The sequence below is a fragment of the Lycorma delicatula genome, chromosome 2, assembly GCF_047948215.1.
Source record: "Lycorma delicatula isolate Av1 chromosome 2, ASM4794821v1, whole genome shotgun sequence".
NCBI classification, from domain to species: domain Eukaryota; kingdom Metazoa; phylum Arthropoda; class Insecta; order Hemiptera; family Fulgoridae; genus Lycorma; species Lycorma delicatula.
In genome coordinates, this window is record NC_134456.1 from 177,708,880 (window position 1) to 177,736,406 (window position 27,527).

Genomic DNA, 27,527 nt, shown 5'->3' on the forward strand with positions numbered 1-27,527 from the left:
GATTATAACACATTGAGACTCAAATTTATCTTGACATTCCAGTTTGCTTTCTGCATCATCTTTTGGTTTTTGTATTTTGTTTAAGCAATTTGTACACAGTGCTCTTCCTGGATTTAATTTTAAATTTGGATTGCTTGTTGAAAGTATCAAAGATATTTCTCTAAGAAATTTCTTAACTGGTTTAGTGTGACAGCTATATGGGTCAGTGCAACTTTTACCATTAATATGAAATTATTTATCTAAATATTCGATTTTATAAAAAGTATAGATATTTTTTGTTTCAGTACATCCACTTCTTAATGATATCAATGTCATTTGCTGTTCAGTAAATTCTAAAATATTGTGCAATACAGAAGATCTTTTCTAAGTCAATTTGTGACATACTGTTTCAGTGTGAATGTAAATTGAACACTCCATAATCCGTTTTTATAAAATGCAAGGGTTCTTACAATACAGTTAGTATAAATTATACTACCAATAGTTAGTATAAATTATAACTACCAACTGCACCTCACTTTGTCTTAGCCCAGTTTCTCTACAGCTAAAATAAAAATTTCTCTAATTAATAAAATTAAAAATAAAAGATATCGCATAAAATAGAAGTTGACTGCTAATAAAAATTACTTGCTTCAAGTGTACATTACCTAACAACAGTATTAACACTAGCAACAATACAACATATCACATTGAAATCAAAACAGTAACTGAGCCTTTTACAATGTTTACATTAAGGATTACGCAAACATTCATGTTTATGCATGTCTATTCACTTTCATGTTTAAACTAGAGTTTGTGTGTACAAGTCATACTTTAAGTAACAAACTATCTAGAATGTAAAGTATCTCATTATAGATGTCTCAAAATAATTTGTCTAATAGGCCTACATCATTATCTGAAAAAACACATTCTATGAATTTTTTGGATAATTGTTTACGGTTAGAAGGAACAGTGTTTTTAGTAATTTTGATGGCTTCATTATTTGTCAACCCCTTTGAGTAACAAAATAAATGTTATATGGTTTTAAAGTACATAAAAAGTACTTACTGCTGTAAACATTTCAGATATTTGCCACTTGTTCCACATGTGGTTTTTGCGGCCCAAAAATGAGATATTTTCTAAATTTTACAATTTGGCGACAATTTTTTTTAATGAAGGACACTGTAACACTCCAATTTTTTTTTTAGAAGTACTAACAGTACCTAAGAGTTAAAAGGTAAAAAACAGGCCTGTTATCCTAAGCCCTTCATTACTTATTTTGGGCACAAAATGTGAAAAAACAATAATTTATAAACACAACTTCAGTAAACATTACAATTTGGTAATGTAACAGAATGAATTTTGAATACACTAAGATGAAGTTCCATCTTTACTCTTTCAAAAAAGCCGTTTTTTGATTTCTGTATAATGTAAAATAAGAATTCTACAGCTCATGGAAAAAGTGATGAAAATGGTTGTTTTTACCTGTTGGAAAATTAGAAAATACTCTATTACTCATGAAAATTTTTTTTTAAAATGTAAAAAAATATTTTTTTGCCACTAAAAGATGGATAGTTATCAAAATCAAAAATAATGATGCAATAAAATTGTTAAAAATTTGTTGAATTAAAATGGAATGCCCCTAAGAGATAATTCACTGAATACTTACGGTTCTAATTCCGGAAAACTTAGGTAAATATATAACAAAGCAAGGACATAGAAGGCGAAAACAAGTAAAATTGTAATTACAGTTTTTTGTGTACTGACTTCACTTTCCTCCTTGACTTCAGTGTTAATTGTTTTAGTCTTATTGACTTTATTACTATCTGTGAACAATGCAGTAAAGAAAAATACAATAATGAAAGAATGTACATAATCTTCAAGAAATAGACATAAGTGCATGCACACAGAAATAAAACTTTAATAATTTATCAGAATATCAACATGAAAAACTTAAAAAGAAACAATTAATTAAATTGATTAATTGTAAAATTATTAATTTAATAAACATTAATAAAATAACAAAACAAAATTCAAGTATTAGTTGGAACATATATTTATTTACAAAAAGAAATTTTCATAGAGAAAAGACAATGGATTAGATAAAATAATGGCAAAATAACTAATTTTGTATTAATAATAAAAGTTATGAAAAAATTACAATATTAATTGAAAAATTATCTCTTATAATCTAAAATGACAAAGAAGGTGATCACTACAAAAAAACTTACATGAATAAAAAATAAAATCTATTTCATATTTTAGTAAGAATATTAAATAATAACAAATATTTCATATCTCATATAATTTCCAGTTCCTTTGTCATAACAGATCAGGACAAAAAAGACAGAATAGATCTTGAACAAAAAAAGGATGCGCAACATAAAAATTATATTGAGATATTTTTCAATAAAGGGCTCCCCAAAAATAAGCATTGGACACAATAAATATATTTTTTTTAATTGAGTTTATCTTTGCGCTAGAGAATACTATACATATGAATGTTATTTTTATTTCTTAAATTGAAACGCCATATCTGATAAAATGTGAATTGGAGAAAAATAGAATTTAGAAAATATAAAACTAATGTTGGATTTTACATTATCAGTTGTTTTACGTAAGACAAACATTTTTTTTTTAAATAAAAGAAAAAATGTTTGTCTTAAAATTAAAAAGCATGTTAAATTTTACCACCTGACTGACTTGAAGCAGTACAAATCCAATTTCCCTAGTAAGGGGTACATATCAATTTATTGATTTGTATTCTGTTCTAGTTATTTTTATGACTTTCACACATGAATAACGTGAATATACAAGCAGCATTCATCAGAGCAACATTTTACACACTAATAATAATAATATCTATACTATTATATACAGACAAAGAGGGTTATTGTTTGTTTGGGATAAACAAAAAACAATTTGATCAATCGCAACCAAATTTTTAGCCATATTACTTGACATAACTGAGAAGGTTTTTAGATATATTGCATCTTGAAAAAAATAAATAAATGTAAATATAATAGTGGAGATTTGCCGGTTGAGCACAAACTTTAATGAATTGTGAACTATATCAGTGTCTATCACTGTCTGAATCTGTCTATATCATTGTATGAGTTGGATTTGAACTGAATGATTCGAATCAATCAAATGAATGCCATTACAAAAATAATAGAATTAAGTTTACATTAAATAAAATCTATATCTATACTATTACATAAAGAAGAAGAGGGTTTTTATTTTTTTTAGAATAAACAAAAAACTATTCTATCAATTGCAACCAAATTCGTATTATACCATGGAAGGTACATTTAAGGTACATACAGAGACTCTAACTCCCTTGATGTTAAAATATTCATTATTTCTTCACCCCCACGGAGAGTAAGGAAAAAAAGGATTAATCTTTTTACTTCATTATTATATTTCTGCTTCCATGGCAAAGAAATAAGATATGAATTTTTTTGTTATCAAAGGTATGTGTACTTTAGCTACCAAAGCTACTATTATTCCATCTTTTGTAATTTAGTTTCTTTTGTCAGGTTTCTATAAAACCTGAATACTTTAATTGTTACCTATCAGTATTATTCTCACAATCATGAGAATAACAAACAGTACTCGGTACTCAGGGAGCGGAGCCCTCTGAGTAGACAGGAATGGCAACCGAAGCGAGCTGTGGGATGTCCATGGCCCTGTCCCCCTGTAGCACAGGAATAACAAGCAAGGTCAGCTCTGCGACCCTGGGGTAAGTTTCATGGCCCTGGGAGGCCCTGAGTTGGATTTACAGTTCACTTGTCTAGTCAGGTTCTGACTGGACCAGCCAGTTAGTTCATTATATAGCCAGTTTCAATAAAAACACAGGTGAAAGTATAGTTTTATTGGTTATAATGCTTAATGCTTTAGCTGATAAAACATACTTGTTACCATGAGTTGCCAGGATATTAATGATTTAAAATTTAATGTGGCTGCAATTTTGAAATTTAAAAAAATAACATTACCATATTACATGCTATTTAAAGAACGGAGAAAATGCAAATATTAAAATATAGATTCATTCATGAGATATAAAAACATTCTAATTTAATACTATTTAATTCAAATCTTAAATATAAACTTAAATTATCTGCATCTCTATTTAACACAAGTATAAATAAAATATGTTTTGAAATAAGTTTTATTAATGATTTTTTTGTACATTTTTTATTCTCTTATATTCTTCATTAATCACTAACTGCTGTGATCACAGTTTTCCTTGATCCATACCCTGATAATAAATGAACAATTTTTTATTTATTTAAAGTAGATATAATATTCATTCACATGTACATAATGTATAATTATGAACCAATCTGAATAAAATATTAACTAATTGGAATAATTGATGACACTGTATCTTGTAATTTATGGAAAGATTGACCTGGAATACTAAACTAACCTATGGTTACATTTAAAGTCTGTTTTGACACAGGTAAATCCTGGATTAATAAAAGAATAACACATGAACATGTGTTAAGCTTGTGAAAGAAAATCTAGTTATTTTTAGAAAATAAACATTTGGATATAATGTTAATTATACCTAAAATACAATAAATTCACTTAGTGGTTTTACAGCTTCTGGTGTTCTCAATTTTTTATTTTCTAAGTCAAATAATAAAAAGTGAAGATTGAACTTTGACCACTGTGCATTAAAATGTGCAGTTCAATGACAAATAGATTACACATCCAGAACTACTTTTTTAAATATGACAACTAAATTACATTAATCCAAAATAGTAAAAAAATGAATAAAAAAAAAGAATTCATAAAATGAAGTACTAGCTTAAATGAAAAACCCAGATTCTGTTACTAAATTATTTACACAAAATATTGATTAGTTTATCCACTAATTTATAACAAAATGAAAAGCGTGCTGAGTACAAACAGAGAATATAAGCTGATAGAAAAGCATTTTTATTTAATTACCCATGTCTGATTTTAACTGCTGGAATATCTCTTAAAGATCTCAATTCTACAAACCAAAGCAAAATGGCTACAAAACTAAATAACTAAACTCTAATATCCATTTATAACTATAAGGCAGAATTTATAAAGAAATCAATAATATAATTTGCACTTCACACCAAGTCAGCACACACAATTATTATTATAATAATCTAAATTTTCCTAAAAGCATTAAATGAATAAGAAAAAGGATTGAATAATTTATAATAAAATGCATTTTTTATCGAAGTTAACAATATCAACCAATGAAAAATTGAAGACCATATTATCAAATAATAGATATAGTATAAAAATGGATTTATTTCAACTATTTTGTAAGCATTTTGGTAACATAAAAATTTATAAATTTCTTGTAGAATGGATTCTTCTAATTTTGTTTTGCATTCTCAAAATCTGCTGCTACATACAGCAGTTCTGTTATGACAATTTGATGATATATGGCATCATTTTGCAGCTCATTTGGTAAAATTAAAGAACACAATGAAACCATATTTTAACTGTCAACACAATGAAACAATTTGTATGAATTATAAACCTAATTTATATAATACATTTGTGGCAGTAATTTACATTTTTGCCAATCGTTGTGTAGTAGCATCCCTGCCTTCAATCAGAAGATTGTAGATTCAAATCAGGATTGGCATTTTTCATGTGGTAAAAAAAATCCATTTCTATATTAAAACAAAGTGAGATTGAGTAACTGGGAGCTGGCCTGAGTTACTTCAAAGAATAAATAAATATAAACCAAATGTGCATTTAATGTTAAAAATGTGCATTAAATACAGCGGAACTTTGTTATTTTGGACACCAATAAAATAAAATGTTCATAACCTAAAATCTGTTTACATGCTCAAGGTATTATTGGTATTAATCTTGTTTAACCATGAATATTGATATTATTATCCCTAGGTATTGTAGACCAATTTTTTTTAATCTACGTAGAAATTAAAAATTATAATGATATAAATATACACCTTTATAGACAGCACTTCAATTTGGCAAATTTCTACACCTATTTAAAATATAATGACCTAATGATGGTACTAATATGAAGGATATGGCAAATCAATATTCTTGAGTATATTTGAATGATTTCTAATTTTATTTCCTTCATTAGATAATTTTGGATTTAGGTTCACTTTTTTGTCATTAATAGGTATTATTCACCTATTCATCATTTGCATTTATTATCAGCCCAGTCTATTTGCACTGTCAAACTATGATGTTAAAGAATTTCAGTTTCTTCATAATTTTTAAGTTGTTTTGTTAAGTGGGATGCTTTAAGAATATTGTATAAAGAACTACATCTACACTCCATCATTATCTTTATTTAAAATATTACATAGTACATAAAGTTACAAGTTTATGTTTTAACAGTAATTATATACAGTTACAGACTCATTTCTAATCTTGGTTAACTTTGGAATATAGCCTACATTATTTAGGACCTAAGTCATTCATTACAATTGAAATTATTTGTCCAAATAACTTTTCATCCACGTTACATACCTTGTAAGTTACACAGCATCCTAATCAAAACTTTTGTTATTCAGCACTGTACAAGTGTAATATGTATTATTTTCTGACTAAATAATTTGGTTTCAGTGAAAATTAAGTTAAAAATTAAATTAAATTCACTTAAAACTAAATCAAGTTAGGTTAAGCTTAAGGTTTGAATTTTGGTAAAAATGTACAATATAAATTATTTACAGAGTAAATAACTTTGTTTAAGTGAAATTTAATTGATTTTAGTTAGGATTAGGTCAAAATTTAGGTTAGATTAAAAGTAGTTTATAAATTTGACAGAAACTTACAGTCTTTTATCTGATAAAAGTCACAATTCACTACTTCTGCCCAACTTAACCTTATTTTTGCCTAAATTTAACTGAAAACAAATTATTCAGTCAGCAAATAATGTATACTACATGTGTATAATGCAAGTTTGGGTGTGGGAACTGTGTAACTTGAGGGAAATAACTCTGTTGATGAAGCTATTTTCGATACATAATTTCAATTGTAATGAAGAACTTGGGTCCTAAAAAAGATATATTCCAAATTTCATTAAAATCAGAGGCGAGTTCATAACAGTATATAATTACCATTTAACTTCAAATAAGAATAAAAGGGAACTTGTAATTCAATACAGTCATAAGGATATTATATAGCAAAAGTATTCACAGAATTAACAAAAAAGGAGTAAAAATTAATAAAATTAACACGATTCAACATAATTTTCAATTTAGGAAACTATAGAGAATATTGTTTTAAGAACTAAAACTCTTATCACAGCAATAAATTCATGAAACAGCTTCCAATTTTGATGGAAAATTAATTAATTACATATATATATTACTAAAATATACTTTTCTGAAATGGTAAAATTTGCTATTAAGATTTCAAACTTATATTACAAACTGTTATTTTTTGTTTTAGTGACAACAAAGACTAAGTAATATGTAAAACAGCAAAAAAAAGTTTAAGTACATAAACAAGTTATAAATTTAATTACACAAAAATTATTAAAAATGGGTTAAATTAATTAAAATCTTAAAAATAATTGAAAAGCATTTAATAAAAGACAAAGAATAAAATAAAGTTTTTAAATTAATTTCGCAACATTCACGCTAACAACAATAACGTTGACTACAAAATTTATCAGTTAATATAGGTTAGTACTACCGCAAAATAACCTATTTTAATTAGTAGGCATTTTTTTAGTAGCATTAAAAAACAGAAAATAATTATGTAACTAAGAACGAAAATGCTTACTAGGTACCTTCCCCATGATTGGGGCACGTAATTTCTTTACGGCAATGTTCAATAATACAAAATCACCAATTTAATTTATCTGTAAAACTTGAAAAAAAAAAAATGTTTAACCTAACTTTTAGTGAACAAAAAATACATCTTGTAATTTACGCTGAAAGCATTATATGCAAATAATTTGTTATCTTCAATTCATATAGTCACCTAAATTAGCTTCCATCGTTGGGCATATACTAAAAATCTAACTTAATAATAAACAGGCGAAATCAGCCACTAAACATAAATTTCCGACACAACACAATCTCAGCAGCTGACATGAAACACAGCTGATTGTAAGTACATAAACATAACCTCTATTTCGTCGAAAATAAGGTTATATAATCTTTAGAGAGCGCATACATTCGATTAACAATATACTGTAACTTAATGCAGATCAATAGCTAAGTGATGTAATTAAATTGATAATATCTATAAGAGAAGTCACTTAATGATTTAGATTTGTTTAAATTTAGTTGTAATACCGTTATTTTTCGATTATGTAAAAAACATTTATGATTTGAATAGTTGTTACGTTAATCTTTTCACTATAAGCAATTAAAAATCTCTATTATTTACCATCCTGTTTTATATATATCGGAATCATTGTAGTGATGCATAATTCAAATACGTTTCTCTAATTATATCTTTTAAATAAATTAAAATGTTGAACTTTTATTCTACTAATTTTTTTTATATTGAATTTTAAAAAACGAAAATAGATCTTATTGAAATTATCATATAGCATCGACCTCTGAACTGTGTATTCCACTTTATAATCGTAAAAGTTGTCTGTAATCTATTGTTTATTATAAAAACATTTTTATTTATTTTTTGCTAGAGAAGCTTGACATAAAAAAATAAATTATATATCTATTACATATAAAACTAATTCTAAATTTCAGACAAATAAGTGAACTTAATTTCAGCTAACTTGTGTGACACTACTAATTTCTAAATTTTCTGTAGGCATTTTTTATTGTGTAATTTGAAAACAATAAATATTTTAATCTCATTACTCTAACCCAGTGTTAATTACAATTTTCTGAATGTAGTTTTATATATTTAAGGATTCCTTTTACATGTTAATTATACCACACCACTTTTTAATCAACTAGTTTACTTGATTCAGGTAATCTAAGTATTACTTATTTCTGGATTGGAAGCTAGAGCTTACATTCTAAAAAAGCTTCAGAGACACTGTTGATCATTTCACCAACACTGTATGTACCAATAAAAACCAAACATCAGTTCTTGATTTTAATCCAGTGCAAAGTGCTATATGTAAAAATACTGGTCTATTCTCAAAATAACTTCTGTTTATAGCATTCTGCTCTCTGAGATGATTCAAGTGTTGTGAAACTATCAGGTTGAAAAAGAATCAGATTCTGTCATACGGAGCATTTCAGAAACACGTTCAAAATAGAAAGGTACACAAACACTTATTGAAGTCATATTTAATAAATTGGTTCGCTAGTGCCAAAAAGTTAAATAATGGTGTTATGTGCTATCTATCAGTTTGACTGAATAACTGTATGTTATTGGTATATACTTAACTTTATCAAGAAGAGTGATCTATTTTGGATATACACTTATTATATACAGAACGGAACAGAAGAACCGACACCGTCTCTTATACTAACATTCAATCTCCCTGTTCCACCATAGAAGATTAAAGTGGGTTATCTCTCGGTCCGGGTACGACCATTCATATCCAACCCACAGCAATGTTTCAGATGCCAAGGTTTTGGTCACACTACAACATTGCCTTTGCAATTCCTAATGAAAGTATCAATATTTCAAAAATAGGTATAAAGCATATTATTTAAATTTATTAACAGAATAATGAAACCCAGATAACACTTGAAAAATTATTATTGACTCATATTAGGTGGGGATTGCTCTTCCAGAAGATTTTCTGGAGAATTACATTTTAAAATGTACATTTAAATTTTTAATTTACAGTGCGACAAGACTTTACTAAAAGAGGAGCAGTAAAATTATATCGAAAAAGTTCTTAAGAAGAACAAATCCCTATTAAATAATTTTTTATTAATTATTAGATACTATGTTTGGTAGAAAAGAAATTATTTGTACAGAAAATAAACAAATGTCATAAGAAACATTTTGTTCAAGACAATTAACTACTTTAATAAAAAGAAAGTACAAATAGTGTTATTCTTTCAATTTTTATTTACTGGCTCATCAAATATTAGGTTCACTAAATAGAAAAATTACAATTTATTAAATTATTGAAAAAGAAAAATTGCACAAAAGGTGATTTTTTCACTAATCAGAGATAACGAAACCTTTTCATTAGAAATCAGTAAGACAAGGACATAGTCTGCCCTTGTTATTTTTCAACAATTTTAGATATAGGAAAAGAAATATTGGGAAGGAAGGAAAACTTTTAGTGTAATAACTATCGAAGGAGAAAAGATAAAAATGTCACTGATGATTGTTCTTTTGGCAGAAACAAAAATTTGTAAGGGGCATGAATTTTTATCTAGGAAAGAAATTCAGTTTTAAAATTAAATCACAGTAAAACAAAGGTAATGAAATGTAGCAGAAAAGAAATTCAATTAGAAAGAGAATTACAAAGAAAAAGTACTTAGGAATTAAACATTAATATAGAGAATCGTAAAATGTCAGGAAAATTATTTGTTATTTAGATAATAAATTTTTATAATTTGTAAAATGTTATATTTACAATAAAGTAAGATATAAATCAAAAGCAAGGTGACTTTTACATAGAAAATTGGGTCTGCTTCTATATAACTGTAAAAATTAGAAATATATCTGTGGGCAATACAACATTTAATGGTAGCAAAATGTGAACAGTAGGGAAAAATACAGATATCTTTGAAATCTGGTATTGTAGGACCATACTGAAAATTAGGTAGGTAATTTCTATACAAAACAAGAGGAAGAGAAAAAAGTATCAAATAAGCCAAATGACAACTAAAAAAAAAAGAATGTATTATTTTGTAATTCAGAGATTACTGCCATTAGAAATCATATGGGGTTCTTTTTTCTCTTCTTTTATAATTATTTTGTTCACTCTTTTGATGAGAAAATCAACATAATCTAATAGAAATCAACTTCAGAGTGAGATTGTGTACTACTAAATATTTTTTAAAAAAAACTTGTTATAACAGATTAATCCACAAACTCCTGCTACCCTGATTTTTCTTAAAACATCTTATTTCATCAGCCTAACTAACTTTAATCATTCTTATATAACATTACATTAATTTTCAAAAAAAAAAGAAAAATATATACAGTGTGTGTGCGCGCGCTCACGCCCGCGCGTGTGTGTAGAAAAATTAACGAGTGGTTACTTTTCAACTAAGCAGATAACTTTTGGGAGCTTACAAATAGCAATCAATAACTCCTTTCTACTTATCACTTTTGCTACACATAATTTCAGTACGTCATAATTTTAATAATTCTGTGGAATTGTTAAAATAATGAATAATAAAAATGCTACAAAAGAATGTTTAGTAAAAGCCGCAATTTAGTAAGGAGTCACTGGTTGTTATTTAGTGAGCACCAATATAAGCCTATGTAGTTGAGAATTACATGAAAATTTTTGTATTTGTTAACTAATTAAATTACAAAAGAATGATTAGCAAAAAATGGAACTAATTTACAACTTTGATCTGTTTCATTTAATAATAAAATAAATAAAAAATAAATCGTGATACCAAAAATAGAGAGTAAAATATTACGGAAACAAGAGATGAGTATGAATGTACGTTATCATTTAATTTAATATTTTAATAATTGAAATAAAAAAGATTAAGTTATTACAACGTTTCCGTTGGTCGTTATCGACTGAGTTGCCTTGTCTTGACACTAAACTATCTCTGCATAGGTGCTGATCGTGAATATTTTCGAACTTGAAAATGCGCAAGCGTGTACTTACCGTCTGCTAAAGAGCAATACCTAATCAGCTGTTTTAACGTCCTTCTGTAAAAACGAATTTCTTGGTTATGTTTTGCTCTCTGAGTTGTATAAGGACGATCCCATGAAATTGTAGAAATTACAGTGATTGTTCACTTCGAAAAATTGCCTGATTACTGTTTTTAGTAACTTATACATACGTCTACAAAAAATTTAGGGGTTTGGTTTTCTGGTTTATTGTGATAAAAAAATAGTGGTATAATTAATTGATCATGTTTTAAAATGAAATTATTCATTTTGATTATACGTTGTATTCATAGTAGAACTTGCTTACTTTTGATTTTAATAATTTTTATTATAATATTAGGGCGTTTATTTCAACATCGTAGAAATTCAAGTAATAGCTCTATGTTTTTCAATGATGATGATTATTTATTCTATCAGAGGTCACGTAATGCTTTTAATGCCTCCATGTTTGTGCCAGGGTTGTTTCTAAAAAATGTTCAACCCCGTAATGAAAGTTACTGCCAGTATAAGTTTGGGTTTCCTAATTCGTTTAAAATAATTAACAGTGACATTGCTTTTACGCCAGAATTTGGAGAAGATAGTAACTATAGAGTAGTCTACAATGCTATTTATGGTAATGGTTTTATTAGCTTAAGCGATGAGCTTAAAAGAAGTGTAACATACTGTACCCATGTTACACCTGAATTTATCTATTATATAGCCGAGATTGTCAATAGATGGGAAGGCCCAGTTAGTGTCTCTGCTTTTGTACCAAGTACTGATGCATCATTGACTTTGTGTCTCATTGAAAGATTGTGCCACTGTTTGCAGGGTATGGAGAAAGTTAGTGTCCATTTTGTATTTCCAGCTGACTATCCACCAGATCATATGGAATGTCAACCTTTGTCATCAGTGCCTAAAAATTATTGTTCTCTACCTGATGTAGTAGTTAAACGCCGACTAGAAACTTTTAGGAACAACGAAGGATTAATTTATCCAGTTAATGTTGGACGTAATGTTGCAAGAACTAGTGCTAGAACTTCATTTGTCTTAGTTTCTGATGTAGAACTATTTCCTTCTCATAATTTAGTATCAGGATTTTTAGCAATGCTTGAACGATTACGGACAAAAAGTAGATCAGATTTTAGATCATTATTAAAGAGATTTGTTTATGTGTTACCAGTTTTTGAAGTTGATGGTGATGTTATTGAGGTGCCTAAAAAGAAATCTGAACTATTAAATCTTTATGCAATAAGTAAAGCTGTATATTTCCATCGTTGGGTTTGTCTACACTGTCAAAGGTTTCCTGGTTTACAAAGGTGGCTTCATCGCCATTTATCAATATTGGACCATACAGTTCAGGTAAATCATTTTGTTGTACAACTTAATTTAATTGCTTGTGTTGATAGCAGGTTATCATTTTTTGGCCCTGTACATAATTTGCTTATAGTCTAGTAGACATAGCTGTAGTGTAGTATAGACATTGCATAAAGAAAATTCATATATTAATAAATAAATTCTGTAACAGTAAAAAAATAATAAAGATAATTATTGTGCAGTTAAAGATAACTCTTAACTTTGCTTACTGGGGTTTTTGGGAAAGACTTAGAGGTCTGGTTTACCCAAAAGGCACATAATTCTTTCTTTTTCTGTTTAGCCTTCATAACCACCATAAGGTAGTTTATTCCTTCAGAGAATGAGTGAGGGTGATATGTATGAATGTAAATGAATTGTAGTCTTGTACAGTCTCAGGTTGAAAAGGCACATAATTAGGTTTGTAGTACAGTCTCTAAATAGTAAATAGAGTTCCCAAGTTTATCATAAGGCATTCTCCCTGCCACAATGCTCTGGCTGTTCAGGTCATGGCTTCCTCAGCATGGAAAACCTTATGTAGATCACCCCTGCCCCTGGCAGAATCTGTAATGGGGTCAGAGAGATGAAAGGAAAAAAATAAGATAGTTTAAAATCTGGCTCAGATTCATAAATTCTGCTTAAATACCACTTTCTATTAAAAAATTCAATTTGTAGCTAATAAAATTATTACCCAGCATGTTTTATACAGATAGTTTTTCAAGTTTAAATTTAATGTATTATTTTATTCATTTTTTCTTGGGTGCTATAATATTTTAAAAATGAAAAATATTGTTCCTGGATCCTGCATTCTGATATATCTCTGTATTTTGAGGTTCCTGAATTCAAAATTATTAAAATTTTACTAAAAAATTATAAACATTTTTGCATTTCTATATTTACTTCTTTATATGTAGTGCTCCTTTTTTGCTTGATGATATTGCTACATAAGCTTGAATCTTGTGCATGGGATTATTATAGAATTAGTCATTTTTTTCAGGGTTTTTGATCTGAAAGATCAAATAAAACAGGTTTCAGAACTGTATCGCAGTAATTTTTTTAGAAAAATAGGGTGAAAACAAAAAAAAATTGATGAAAAAACCCTGTTTTTATGTTTGACATAAAATGGTGTAAGGATAAGTTGAATAAAACAAAGAAACGTTTGAAAAATGTCACCTTCTTTGTTTAGAAACTGTACAATACTACATTTGTCAGAAAAGTACTTATTTAATGCAAACAAAAACTAAATTGTTTTTGGTGTTGTGAAAAATTTGTAAAAACAAAATTTACTGTTAAAAATCGCTGTTAAAAAATAAAAAAAAAAATGGAAATTAAATAACAATTGTAAAATAAAAATTACTTAGAACATTTTTTTATTTATGATAAAATTACAATAAATTATTATTTCAGTTGGCCCTAAAATAAGAGCAGATCAGCAATGCACTGTGAATTATAGTTTCAATGTGATCTGTTTACCATTAAGTAATGATGTACATAATTTAAGCAGAGGAATAGGCTAATGTGTTATTCATTTTGTGTGTGTGTGTGTGTAATGGTAATGCTACAGCTGCTGCAGAAGAATATGAAATACGTTTTTCGAATCGCACTTTTCCAGATCCCAAAACAATTAGCGCAACTTTTGGCAATCTTCGGGAAATATGTTCACTAGCTAGTAGTATTCGCACCAGCCAAGAATGATCTGTTCATCACGACGCTGTTATGGATGAGATTATTATCTATGCAGTTCATCGCAGCCAGGCGTCAGTACACGACGTCTTTCCAAGCGGATCTGAGTTTTGCATTCGATGCTTTAGAGGACACATAAACAACAACACACTAAGTTTTATCCTTATCATAAACAACCAGTTCAACATCTATACCCAGGAGATGTTGAAGACAATTCTACAAGGTAAATTACCATTGAGTCAAATTTCATTCGAGATGGCGTCAACAATTTACGCAGTGAGCGTACATGGACAGAAGTAAATCCTCATGAACTGTGGAATCAAATTTTCAATACCGATTTAGCGTCAATGTATGGTGCGGCCTTCATATGACCGCTCATATTATCGTACGCTTAAATGCCGAGGTCCACTTTCACTTTCCTCAATAAGAAATGCCGCAGATGCTAAAGATGTTTCTGTAGCACTGAGACGCGAAGTATACTTCAGAACGATGGCTCGCTTCCCAGTTTTCTTGCGCTGTTCCCACTCGCTTAAATCATTTCTGTGAAAAATGGATCGGTCGTGGAGGTTCACATTCGTAGCCACCAAGATCACCTGATCTAACATCTTTAGATTTTTGCGTCTAAGGATGGATGAAAAATATTTCATACAAAACAAAAATACATTCTCGTGAGGAATTTAATTGTCCTCATTATGGATGCAGCTGAGCAATAAGGACAACCCTAAAGAACTAAAAAGAGCAACAAAAGCCGTAGAGAAGCGTGCCAAGAAATGTGCTGTAAATGGCGGCCCATCTTTGATCACTGTGGTCTAGTGTACTGTTTCTAAATAGATTCTAACTTTTCTTTTTTTTATTCAACATATCTTAAAATTTGCTCAGAATTAAATTCTCTGCAAGTTTTTTTAAAAAGTTTTTGTGTTATTATTCATTTAACGAAGTTATTGTACGTAAAACATAAAAAATAGGATTTTGTTTTACCCCCAGTTTATTGGTTTTCACCCCAGATTTCTCAAAATACTGCAGATACGGTTCTTGGACCTATTTTATTCGATTTTTCAGATCAAAAACAATTAGAAATCACTAATTGCTGCCCCTAATTAACATCTTAAAAATTTCGATACATCATTTCACCGGGCTAGCTGAAATTCGAGCAAAATCTTTCACCAGCCATAATTCACAAAGGAAACGTTTTAGGATATATGCTTTTATGAACTTTTTACTTTTTTTTTCAAGGGTAGAAAAAGTTTGTCACGAGATAAAGTCCCAAGAGAACTTCGTGATACTCTCTGAATAAGAAATAGTTAACAGATGATTATGAAATTTGATATGGTAGCATTTTATCAGAGATTGTTAATTTTTTCTCAGATGAGAAGGTGCAAAATATTGAGTGGTTAGAATATAATGAACATTTTATTCATGTGCATAACATGATATATGAACATTTTTTTAGTTCATAAAAATAATATTGTTGGACGTAGACTACCAAGAGTAAAATCAATTTTTGGAAAAATAAATTCATAGAAGCCTTCTAATTCCTATAAATTTGATTTTTATAAACTTTTGTATTTTAACCTATAGATCTAAATTATTTGTATTTATCGGATGCATTGTGATAAGAGCAGTTACAATTTTTTTTAATAGGATGGCCAGTATACATCTCCCAATCCTAAAAAGAGGAGTTCCATGGTTTTCTACCCATTTACTTTCCTGAATTGTTTTCTGCCTTTTATCGTAGAAATAAAGGATGATATATTTATTACTCTTGTAACACAGAAATAGTGTTTTTTGTAACAAGAGTTATTTGTTTGATTAAGTCTGTTAGTGTTGAAAATAGTCAACATGATATATGGCACTGGAATCCAATAACACTAAGGTTTAACATCACCAAAACTAGCCTAGGAATTTTCTTCTTTAGTGTCGTATTTCTATATGTTTAATTTTTTTTCTTATTTTTATGAAATGTTTAATGTTTTCAGATAAATATCTTTTTATTTTTTCTTAATACTAACTTGCCTAAAAATTATTAAAACTGGTAATTAGATTAGTAAAAATTATTTCTTTAATTAGAATTTGTGTCTTAATTTTTAATCAATTTAAGTTTCAGTGGTGTGATGGGCTTTGTATATTTTACATTGTCATCAAATAAATAGGCAAGGAAGTGTTTTACTCCTTGTTAAAAATAAGATAATAGTAAAAATTATTTTCCTTCACATTCATAACATCTAGCCTTTTTTTAATTGTTAATTTTTATTCATTATGTACTAACAGAGCTAAGTTACCTTTGACCCTCAGCAGTATATTACTACTAATCTAATAATCTTTTCATCCACTGGATAAAAATGTTAGTTCAGAAGTAATACTCCAATAATTTGTTCTGGCTAACAACCTTGTTCTGAATATAAGTATGACTTATATTCAGTCATATTTATAATCAGAAGAGATTGGTTTTTACAGAACATAAAAATGACTGGATAAAAATGTCATATTCCTTGAGAATGAGGGATGGTTAGGTAATTTTTTATATACCATATATATATATATATATATTTCACTCAATACATATGTTGCTTCAAAATGCATTGTTCGGCAGTTAAAATGGTTACATTAAACCTTTTGTTTTTTACCCCATATTTCTCAAAGACTACTAAAAGTATAGTTCTGGGAAATATTTTTGTCAATTTTTCAGGTCAGATTTTACATAAAATCACTAAATTTATCCCAAGAATTATAGTCTGGACTAATTTTACTGAAGATGTAGAAATCAGGGCAAAAACCTTTACCAGATGACTTTTCCTAATGAAGCATCTCTCAATGGATGTTTATATGAATTTTCTGCTTTATTTTCACCAGTAAAACATGTTCTGAAAGAATGTTACACTCTTTGTGAATCACCTTATTTATCAAGATATACAGAAAAATCAATTTATTATATAACTTTCACATTTTAATGTGAGCTCTCCTTATTGCTTGGCAAACATCTAAATGATATTGTACAACTTTTCAGGTATGAAAGAATGTAAAATTGATCATGTTAGGTGTTATATTTGCCCCACCAATAGTATTGTAAAGAATGAGTCTTTTCTTCATAGACTAAGGTTTAAATAGAGAGTCACTTCAGGACTTCTTGCTGGCCAGAAATCAGGATTGTCTCTTCCAATCCATTGATCACAAACCTACTGTAGAATACATCTTGGAAAATTGTGATTGTAATGGAGTGGTGCACTGTCTTGCTGAAGTATGACCACTGCCTCTATCTCTGTCAGTATTAATAATCTTAGAAAAAAATAAAATATTCCACCATATCCAAGTAACTGGTTGTATTGTTTTTTATTTATTTTTTGTTAAACATGAATGGACCATTCATGTTACGTATTACCATATCCTACATATTAAACTGTTTAGCTTGGTTTTTAATATCCTCAAATTCTGCAGTTGTGATCGGTTGATGCATCTCTTTGTATGAAACATTGCTTATCAGAATACTGTTTTGTGGGAACTCATGTTTTTATTCTGTAAGTTCAGCTTATTTCAGATGTTGATATAAATGCCATGTGTGAAATGAATTTTGTAGGCATATAACTTCAAATATCTATGAAGAAGTAGTCTATGAATGATTGTTTTAGGCATACTAACTCCAAGCTACACAAACAATTAATCTTTTATTTGGATTGCAAATACATAATTATAACATGCTCCATGTTTTCTTCTGATAAAGGTTAGCCAAAAGATTTCTTAATGTCCACATTACGGTTTTCTTTTTTTTTTTAATTTATTAAACCTTTAAATTATGATCATATATGTAGAAGATTCATGAGAAGTGAGTATAAATCAATAAATAGATATTTTATTTGTGATTGTACATTATATACATAACATGAGGAATTATTATTTAAAAGGAATTGAAAATTTTATGTTAGCAGTTTAAACAATTATTCATAAGATGACATCTAACTTATAATATTCTTTTCCACAGATAAAAAATGGAGCTGCCCCACCCTGTATGGATCAAGAGAAACCATGATAAAATCTTGGTCAGACCAGGATCACAAAATACATACTAATTATAAAATAAAAGATCGATGTAATTAATGTCTTTATTATTAATTCAAAAAATAAACACATGAAATTATATTAAGGTTAAAATTTTGAACTTTTTTTTTTAATTAGTGTTATTTTATATTCATTGACAAAGGAATTTGTCAATGAATATAAAATATATTTTTTGATTATATTTAAAATGAATTTGTGGAAGGATTTTTTAAGTGGTTCTGTAATTTATTAAAAATGGCAATGAAAGCACTAATAAGGCCATTCTGGTAAGCTGTCTGGTTTAATGGAGGTGAATATTATTATTATTTTTAAGAATAAGTGCATATTCTTACAGATTGCACATTCATATTGACACAAGGATAAGTTAAGATTTTTCATTTTCTAAATATTGATTTTCACGATTCATACTTATAAGTGCCAAATAACGATCTGACTACTGTTTTTGTATCTAGAAAACATTTTCAGTAAGCCCCAAGAGATGATATATTTCAAATAGAAGATATGTAAGCATAATAAATATTTATTTGATTATCCCAAGAGAATCTTTCATCTTGTAAAATACCCAGAAATTTTCCTTTATGGGTAACAGAAATATTTTCTTAGATAGAATTAATATTGCAATTAGTAAGGCTTTGTCTACCTGAGAAGCACATTGTTTTGGTTTGTTTTCCAGTTTAAAGTTAGATGTCATCTTATGAATAATTGTTTGAACTGCTAACATAAAATTTTCAATTCCTTTTAAATAATAATATTCAGATATAAATATAATTTTATCAACTGCAAATTGGATAACAATGAATGGGTCATGATTTTGAAGCTGATCATTAATAAATAATAAGAAAAACAAAAGACCTAAGATATTTCTGTGTGGCACTCCACATTCTACTCCTTGAAGTGAGGACTTGCATTTTTCAAGTATATTCTTTCAAGATGAAATTTAAACTACTCATTTATTTTTGGTGAGGTATAACTTTTACCAACTGTAAGCTGCTTTTCTGATGTCATAGATAATAAGTTTTTCATGTGTAAAAAATGTGGAACTATATTAAATGCTTTACCTAAGATTATAAGAAATTGAAAATGGAGGAATCTTATGTTATCTACAAAATTTTAAATATTTTTCAATAACTCGGAAATGGCTGTCAGTTGATAATTTTTTTTTATGAAACCATACTGAAAGTTTGTTAATATGCTATGCACTTGAAGATATGTTAAAAGTCGAAATTTGGGAAATAAAGAAGTTAGCCTACAGTGTATTTACTTTACTTCAGCGTTTGAAGATATAATGAGCAGAAACATTTTGGCAGTATCTTTTGTTTTTTTGGTTTTAGCCTCTCCTTGTTGTACGACGCGAGTTTCCTTACCACAGATGGGAGCCAGTTTATATCGGGACTAATCAAGAACCACTGTACAGTGAACTGTTAAGCTGGGAGGGGCAGCAAGATAAAATGACTCAGGTATTCTGTGTCTAATATGAGAATAGAATTGTATATATATACTTTAAAATAAGTTGTGTCTCTTTCTCTCTCTCTGTTTATCTATTTAACAAGGTATTTCTCTCCTGTTGTTTTTGGTATTCTTATTGGTTAATTAAAAATATAGTTTCATTCACAGGAGAATTTCAGTTGCAGTTTTTGTCAATAATTATATGGAGATCAATAAAAAAAGACAAATGATAGCAGCTACTGTGTTTAACTTTTTTATATACATATTTAAAGAGGTGTACGTACCATTAGTTACCAAAATGGAACACAATTTTTGATTAGCTCTTATTTAACAAAATGTATTTTGATATTAACACATTTTTGTTTGATACAAATGATAGTGAAGTTTTTTCAGATGTTTAGTGAAAAAATTATTTATTTTCTCATAGATAAACTCATAGAAACTGGCTTTTCAGTCAAAACATTCTAGACAGTTGTAAAATATCTTAATTGTAATTTTTAATTTATTTGTATCTGTATTAATTTGTTTATTACTTATTTTAAGCACCTATGAATTTCTGAATTGAAACAACACACACTTTTTTATTATTCCTTGTCAATTTTGACTGTGGTTCATTATTAAAATGAATAGATGATTTAACAAGAGTTCTGTTAAGAGTGTTTGTTATTTAATCTGTGGTCTATAGCATATGAAGTAATTTAATATACTTATTTATTTCTACTCTGACATATTTTCTGTATTTGAGGGGAAAGTGTTGTGATCATGTAAATTGCTTTTCATATTGTGTGAATTCATCATTGGATATCCATTATTGTTATATAAGCTCTGAAGACACACTGTCACAAAGTATATAGTACGATTCATACAAGAATCATTCTTCCTGTATGTGAGATATTAGACTCATTTTTTCCAGTACAAATGTAAATACTCTTCTTAAAAGCAGGTTAGGGCATAATGACAGAATTATAACTTTTGTCACTTTTGAAAGTTGCCCCAGTTTATTTCTCTACTTAACTTTACTGACGTGTTGTTAAAATATTACGGAATTACCAATACCAGTTTTAAAAGTTAACTTTAGTGATCACAGTCACAATTTACAAAACATATTTTAACTAAATGAATAAGATAAACTGAAACTAGCTGTTGAAAAATCACTGATGATTTGTTGCAAATTCAAATATAGATTTAATTTCCAGTATCTTATTAGAGCATTTATTATAGTATTTAATAATAATTTACAATAATATTAACTAATATTAGTATTTAATATTTACAATAATACTGATCAACAATGATTTTGTTAAATGAGAGTGAATAACTGATTTTTATAGTATTTTTCATGCTGATTTCAAATATGAAATCCGAATTCTTCTATCAGGCTTAGTTTTTTTTGTAACTACCATTCTTATTTTCAGGTAGTATCATGCATGAACTCCATAAGCATAGCATTTTGTGAACGTGAATACAAATATATCCACATAGCCAAGAGCTTCCAATTCCAGTACCACCAGATGAAGATGAAAATGTCAGATCTTGTGCTGACATATCAGGCGATGAAGAAAGAGATCCAAAATTTTTAGAAAATAGAAATACTGAACCCCATTTATCTAATCAGTCTGAATTAAATTATCTGGTTTTTGATCTAAATTTATCAAATAAAAGCAGAAATACTGGCATCAAGACTGAAAGGATGGTATTTTTTACAACCAAACACTAAAATAAATGCTTTCCTTGACAGACAGTCAGAATTTGAACATTTCTTTTCTCGGTATGAAAACTTATTATACTAAAATTATGTGGACTTTTTACTGGAAGCTTTGGGACATATGCACCATCCTGACAAATGGCAACTTTTTATTGACTCGTAAAAGCTTAGTTTGAAAGCTGGTGTACTTCACATTAGAAATAAATACCCATCATTACCATTAGCATACACTGTTCACATGAAGGAGTCTTATGAAAATATGAAACTTGTGTTGAGCAGGATTCAGTATGAGAAATATTTATGGCATATTTGTGGAGAACTGGAACTAATTGCACTTTTACTTGGACTGCAACTTGGTTACACTAAGTTCTCTTGTTTTTTATGCGAGTGGGACAGCAGGGATAGGAAAAACCATTACATAAAACAGCACTGGCCAAAGAGAGAGGTACTGACTACAGGAAAGAAGAATGTTGTTAGTCAGATATTAGAAAAACGAGAAAAAGTTTATCTTCCACTGCTACACATTAAGCTAGGTTTATTAAAAAATGTTGTTAAAGCAATGGATCGTAATGGTGCAGGGTTTCAGTTTCTAAAAAACAGATTCTCTTACATAAGCAATGTTAAAATAAAGGAAGGTATATTTGTTAGACCACAAATAAGAAAACTAATAAGTGATCCGGCATTTGAAGAATGTTTGAATGACTTGGAGGTAGCTGCATGGAAATCATTTCAAAATGTGGTAATCAACTTCCTTGGAAACCATAAGGCCAGTAACTTCAGAGAACTTGTGACATAACTCCTTCAGAACTACAAAGAACTTGGGTGTAACATGTCGCTCAAAATCCATTTCTTGGATTTTTTCCCTAAAAAAATCAGTGATAAACATAGAGAAAGCTTTCACCAGGAGATATCTATAATGGAAACACGATACCAGGGAAAATGGAACCCAAAAATGTTAGCTGATTACTGTTGGAATCAAAAAAGGGATCTACCTACAGCAAATTCCAGCAGAAAATCCAATAGAAATAGATTTTTAGGTGAGTACAAAATGTATGTAATGTATTGTCATATTACGTTCACCATACATTTTTTTTGTTTCAAAAGAAGTTTCAATTACAAAGAGCCCGACAGAAAAAATTTATTAGCATATATGAAATCATCATAAAACATACAATAAGAATCAGTCATTCACTCTCATTTAACAAACAAAAAATTACATTTTGTTGACCAGTGTAATTAACTAATTATGTTTATCCAATAGGGTTCTAGTTAAACAATTTATAATTTGATTTTGTTATTTTAACACTCCAGAAAATTTTATGAATAAATGAAATAGTTCCTTATTGAAGTCTTAAGTTTTTATCATTCGGCTGTTTAATTTCTTCAGGAATTTTGTTAGGTGTATATTTAAGCTGGTTAATGAAAGGTCATTTATATCAGTAATGTTGCATTCCCATCCTAATAAAAATGTGCTGATATCCTTTGGGGGGGGGGGGGGGGCTGCAAGCCGAGTGGACGCCTGTGTCTACAGGAGAACTGTAGTTATCTTATAATTGAGGTTGTTTGCCTTCTGCTTTGGTTCCCTCCATGGATGAAATATCCTTTTCACCACTTTACCTTTCCCTTCTCTCTGATTTTTTTTTTACTTTCGATGTTGTAGTCGTAGGTCAGACTAGGCGTAGGTTTGTGGAGACCTATCTGAATGGTGTTGCATTCTTGGTGTAATCTGGACAGGGGATTGACTGAGACTGTGTTATCTGGTGACTGATTGGCAAGTATATCAGTTAAAATGTCCATCAAGCAAAATCAGGCCTCCTAATCTCTCATAAAATTAAAATTCAAAATAATATTTAACTCATAAATGATGAAAATATCATGATTTTTTAATTTAATATTGTGTTAATGAAATATTATTCTCAGGGATTTAAGCTTTAAAATAACACATTTTATTTAACTTTATTTATTTGTTGTATTAGTTTAGTGATTACTCATTTTTTGTTTCCTTTTTATGTTTGTTTATTAATAGATGCATGAAATGTGTCTTCTTGGATATCGATTTGTAATTCTTGATGGAGCATTCCTTGTACATGCACCTGGTATGAAGAAAAGGGGAACAACTGATTCTGGTCTTTGGCGTATGAATCATCATGTAAAAAATATGGCACATTATGATTCAGTTATTGAAAAAATGACAAAAAGACATGGTTCTAGGCAGAGCTGTAAAGTTCATTAATGATTAAAAGATTGTGTGATTATTTTTTAGTTTGTCTTGTATATAAAGTCAAAATTTTGTTTGTCTGTTTGTTCTTGCATCATGCAAGAACCAACCAATTTATTACTTTTAAATCTGCAGGATGTATTTGTGTTATACTAGGGCAGGTTTTAAGCCATAGATCAAAGCCCTAGCACCCTTGGAGGGTGAAGTCAATTAAAGAAGAAAAAATTAATAATTAAAAATTAAATTAGTTCTGTCACCTTTGCAAGAGAAATAAGTTGTGAAGTTTTCCTCATCAAAGGTTTATAATATTACTATTCTGTCTTTTGTAATTTAGTTTCTTTTTCAGATTTCTATAATGCCTGAATACTTTAATTGTTATTTATCAGTAAATTATTCTTACAACCATGAGGGTAACAAACACTGCAGGGATCCTGGCTAGATGGGAATGGGAAGCAAAGTGAGCTCTGTGGCCCTGGGGTCAGCCCCATAGCCCTGGGGAGCCTTTGTATAAATATTTATTTATGATAATTTTGTAGAAGTATCTTAATTACCATCAGTATAGATAAAAATATTTGATTTATAAAAAAAATTTGATTGTAATTCAGGTTAAAGCCAATATTCAAGGTCAAGAGAGTTAGCTGAAGGATAGATCAGATTTGTTCATGGAATATACTAATTTTCAAGCTTTGCTAATAAAATTGAAGTTTTATTTTCTTGAAACAAATCAAATTGAGCAGTTGGTTCACAATGAGGAAGAAATTACCTTTTTGTTTTTGTAAAAACATTTTTGTCCATTTTGTTATATAGAATCCAAAAATGAATGCCAGGTGCACTTTTTTGTAACACTTTATGCACATAAGTGCAGTAAACACCTTTATATTATACTTAGAATGAAAACTGCAGTATTTTTAATAGCAGTCTTGTTCTGTAATTAATTTCTTCTAATAATGCAGGGCAATTCAAAATGATGGACTGAATTTAGTAACTGACTGATCTACATAGTAGTTGTGAAAGTAGGTCTGAAGTTTTGAATAACATCACTAGAGTACATGTAGTTATGCAAATGATTGCTAGAGTGCTTGTGCCACCGTTACATATCAGTTGTGAATAAGATGGCTACAGTCCAACACAAGTTTTTGTGAGTTCTTGGGTACAGCAAATCTCAATTTTATACTGTTGAACATGATCTGACTTATTACTTAATACACAGTTAAAAAATTTTCAAACAAAATAAAAAATTTTGTTATCATAAATTCAGTGAACAATGAAGAAAGAGGCATTTTCTAAATAATTACATAAAAGACAAAATGGCAAAAATAATTGAACTAAACAACAATGATAAATCAATATCATCACTATTAAAAGCCTTACAAATCAAATAATTAATATTCATTGTGTTTAAAGTAAATATGGAAATACAATAAAGATAATTAAGTTGTATAAATTAAGTTTTGTACTTAATTGACCACATTTACTATTAATATTATTATTACAAATAAAAATTGAGTTTAAAAACCTTTAAATTATTGAAATTTTTTACAAATTCATGTTATTGAATGAATCATCAGGAAGTAGGCTACATGATAAATATATTTGTGATAAATAATTGTGTTACTTTACTGTTAAAAATTGAAAATTATTAATCATTTATGTACTACTTATTTTCAGTCCACTTATTTTTCTATGCATTGTTTGTTACCTTTTTTAATATAATGAATAAATTTTATTGTTTTTTTTTTTAAATTCTTATTTATTTCTTTTATTCTTCTTATTTAGAGATCCTAAAGGAGGTTTGTTAAATTATTTTTCGTTAGAATTACATTTCTAGGCTATTGTATTATTTAAATCCCTAAAAAATAATACTTATCAACACAGCCAAGTTTATAACTAAAAAAACTTAATCGCAGTTGTATAAAATATAAACATTTAGCATATATGATAGTTTGAGGTACAGGAGTTACTGTTTTAAACAAAAATTGTATAAATTATACGTGATATAAATATATTTTGAAAAGAATTTAGTAATGTAATGTTTGTTAAAATCATCCTGCTATTATATCAGAAATAAATGTTTGTTAAAAAACAAAAACACTATATGAGAATTTTCAGTAAACATAAGTGACATAGATGATTATCTATGCTACTGTTGTTTCTCTTAGCATTCTTAAGAAAAATCTGAAGGAGTAAAAATCTCAATAAAGTAAAATACATAGGGTATCTAAAACGTAATATGTTGGTCATAGAAAAAATTAATTACTATTAAAATATTTATGCCCTCCTACTTTATTTTTCTACAATCAACATTGATTTCTAAGCCTTTTTATGTTAAAGGAGAACCTATATTATATCTTTCATAAAAGCTCTGCCCAATATATCTGCCAGTTCATCATACCATTTTCAACTCCTCACTTTTCTCAGATTAATGAGAACCAACTTGTGTTTTGAGTGCAAGTAAGTAAGAAGATGAAGAAGTTACTGAACTAAGGAATTTGATATATTTTCTTGTAGTGTTATGGAATATTCTTAATAGTGTAGTCAGCATTTCTGTGAATTAGAACATTTCTTGATATAAACATTCTGTGCGACCAGAGTTATGAGTATCATGTGTGTGTATAATGTGGAAACATTTCACATTATACTTGTGTTTTGAGTGTTCCCATGGTCAAATATTGACTAAATGGTTATGTTTTTAATCCAAAAAAGCAGAGGTTATGATTTTTCCTGTTGAGTGAATTTCATTAAATTTCTTTCCTTATGTTGTTGCATTATTGATGTAAAAATATCATCAATATAAATAATAAAACATTTAATTACTAATTATGATGTGGGAAAATACTGTCTCTCTATATTGGTTCATTAATGCACAGATAGATTGCACAATTGCTTTTTGAGCTTATTAGTCAACGCTTTTACAAAAACTAGTTTTTTTTTGTAATTACTATCTGCACGACATTGGTTGAAATGTCTGCAAATTCCATTGAAGAAACAATAATCGTGAAAATTTATTATTTTTTAAATTACATTTACTTGGTAATATTTTTTATAGTGCATTACGTCTCTATCCAACTACATTATGAACATTTATTCAATATGTTTTAAACTCATGATAAATTTGCCTTATTTTTACTTATTCGATTCACAGACTGGCCTTCACAACTTGTAGGATTGATTATTATCATAGCCATCATCACTGACTGTCATAGAAAAACAGACTACTAACCTATAATCTTATACTGTTTTGATTACCATTATGGTAACTGTTGTTTAGTATTAACAGAATATTATTTCAATAATATACTTGTAAATGATATTTTAAAAAACCCAAGTGAACAAGGTAATTATTAAGAATTCCTCTTAATTGTTGAGTTGTTTTTCTTAATATCT

At 28.5% G+C, this 27,527-nt stretch overlaps 2 protein-coding genes across 4 annotated transcripts in view; one reads left to right on the forward strand and one right to left on the reverse strand.

Moving 5' to 3' along the window:
- The window catches only part of LOC142319453 (transmembrane protein 41 homolog), a 43,883-nt gene extending 35,485 nt beyond the window's left edge, over positions 1-8,398 (reverse strand). Inside the window, exons 1-2 of one of the 3 annotated variants that reach the window (XM_075356759.1) lie at positions 8,356-8,398; positions 1,646-1,802 (exon numbers count right to left, since the gene is read on the reverse strand). In XM_075356759.1, coding sequence (XP_075212874.1) covers positions 1,646-1,802; positions 8,356-8,383 — 185 coding nt within the window. In that variant the 5' untranslated portion in view covers positions 8,384-8,398. Of the gene's footprint in view, positions 1-1,645; positions 1,803-7,743; positions 8,110-8,355 lie in introns of those variants that run through there. The other 2 variants (XM_075356761.1, XM_075356760.1) reach the window with 2 other exon arrangements.
- A 3,550-nt stretch (positions 8,399-11,948) lies between these two features.
- On the forward strand, positions 11,949-26,122 carry LOC142319452 (beta-1,4-glucuronyltransferase 1-like). Its single transcript, XM_075356758.1, has 3 exons — positions 11,949-13,050; positions 20,106-20,231; positions 23,952-26,122. Exons 1-3 carry the CDS (start codon positions 11,965-11,967, stop codon positions 24,156-24,158), a joined length of 1,419 nt encoding a protein of 472 aa, XP_075212873.1. The 5' UTR covers positions 11,949-11,964; the 3' UTR covers positions 24,159-26,122.
- Positions 26,123-27,527: the final 1,405 nt, after the last annotated feature.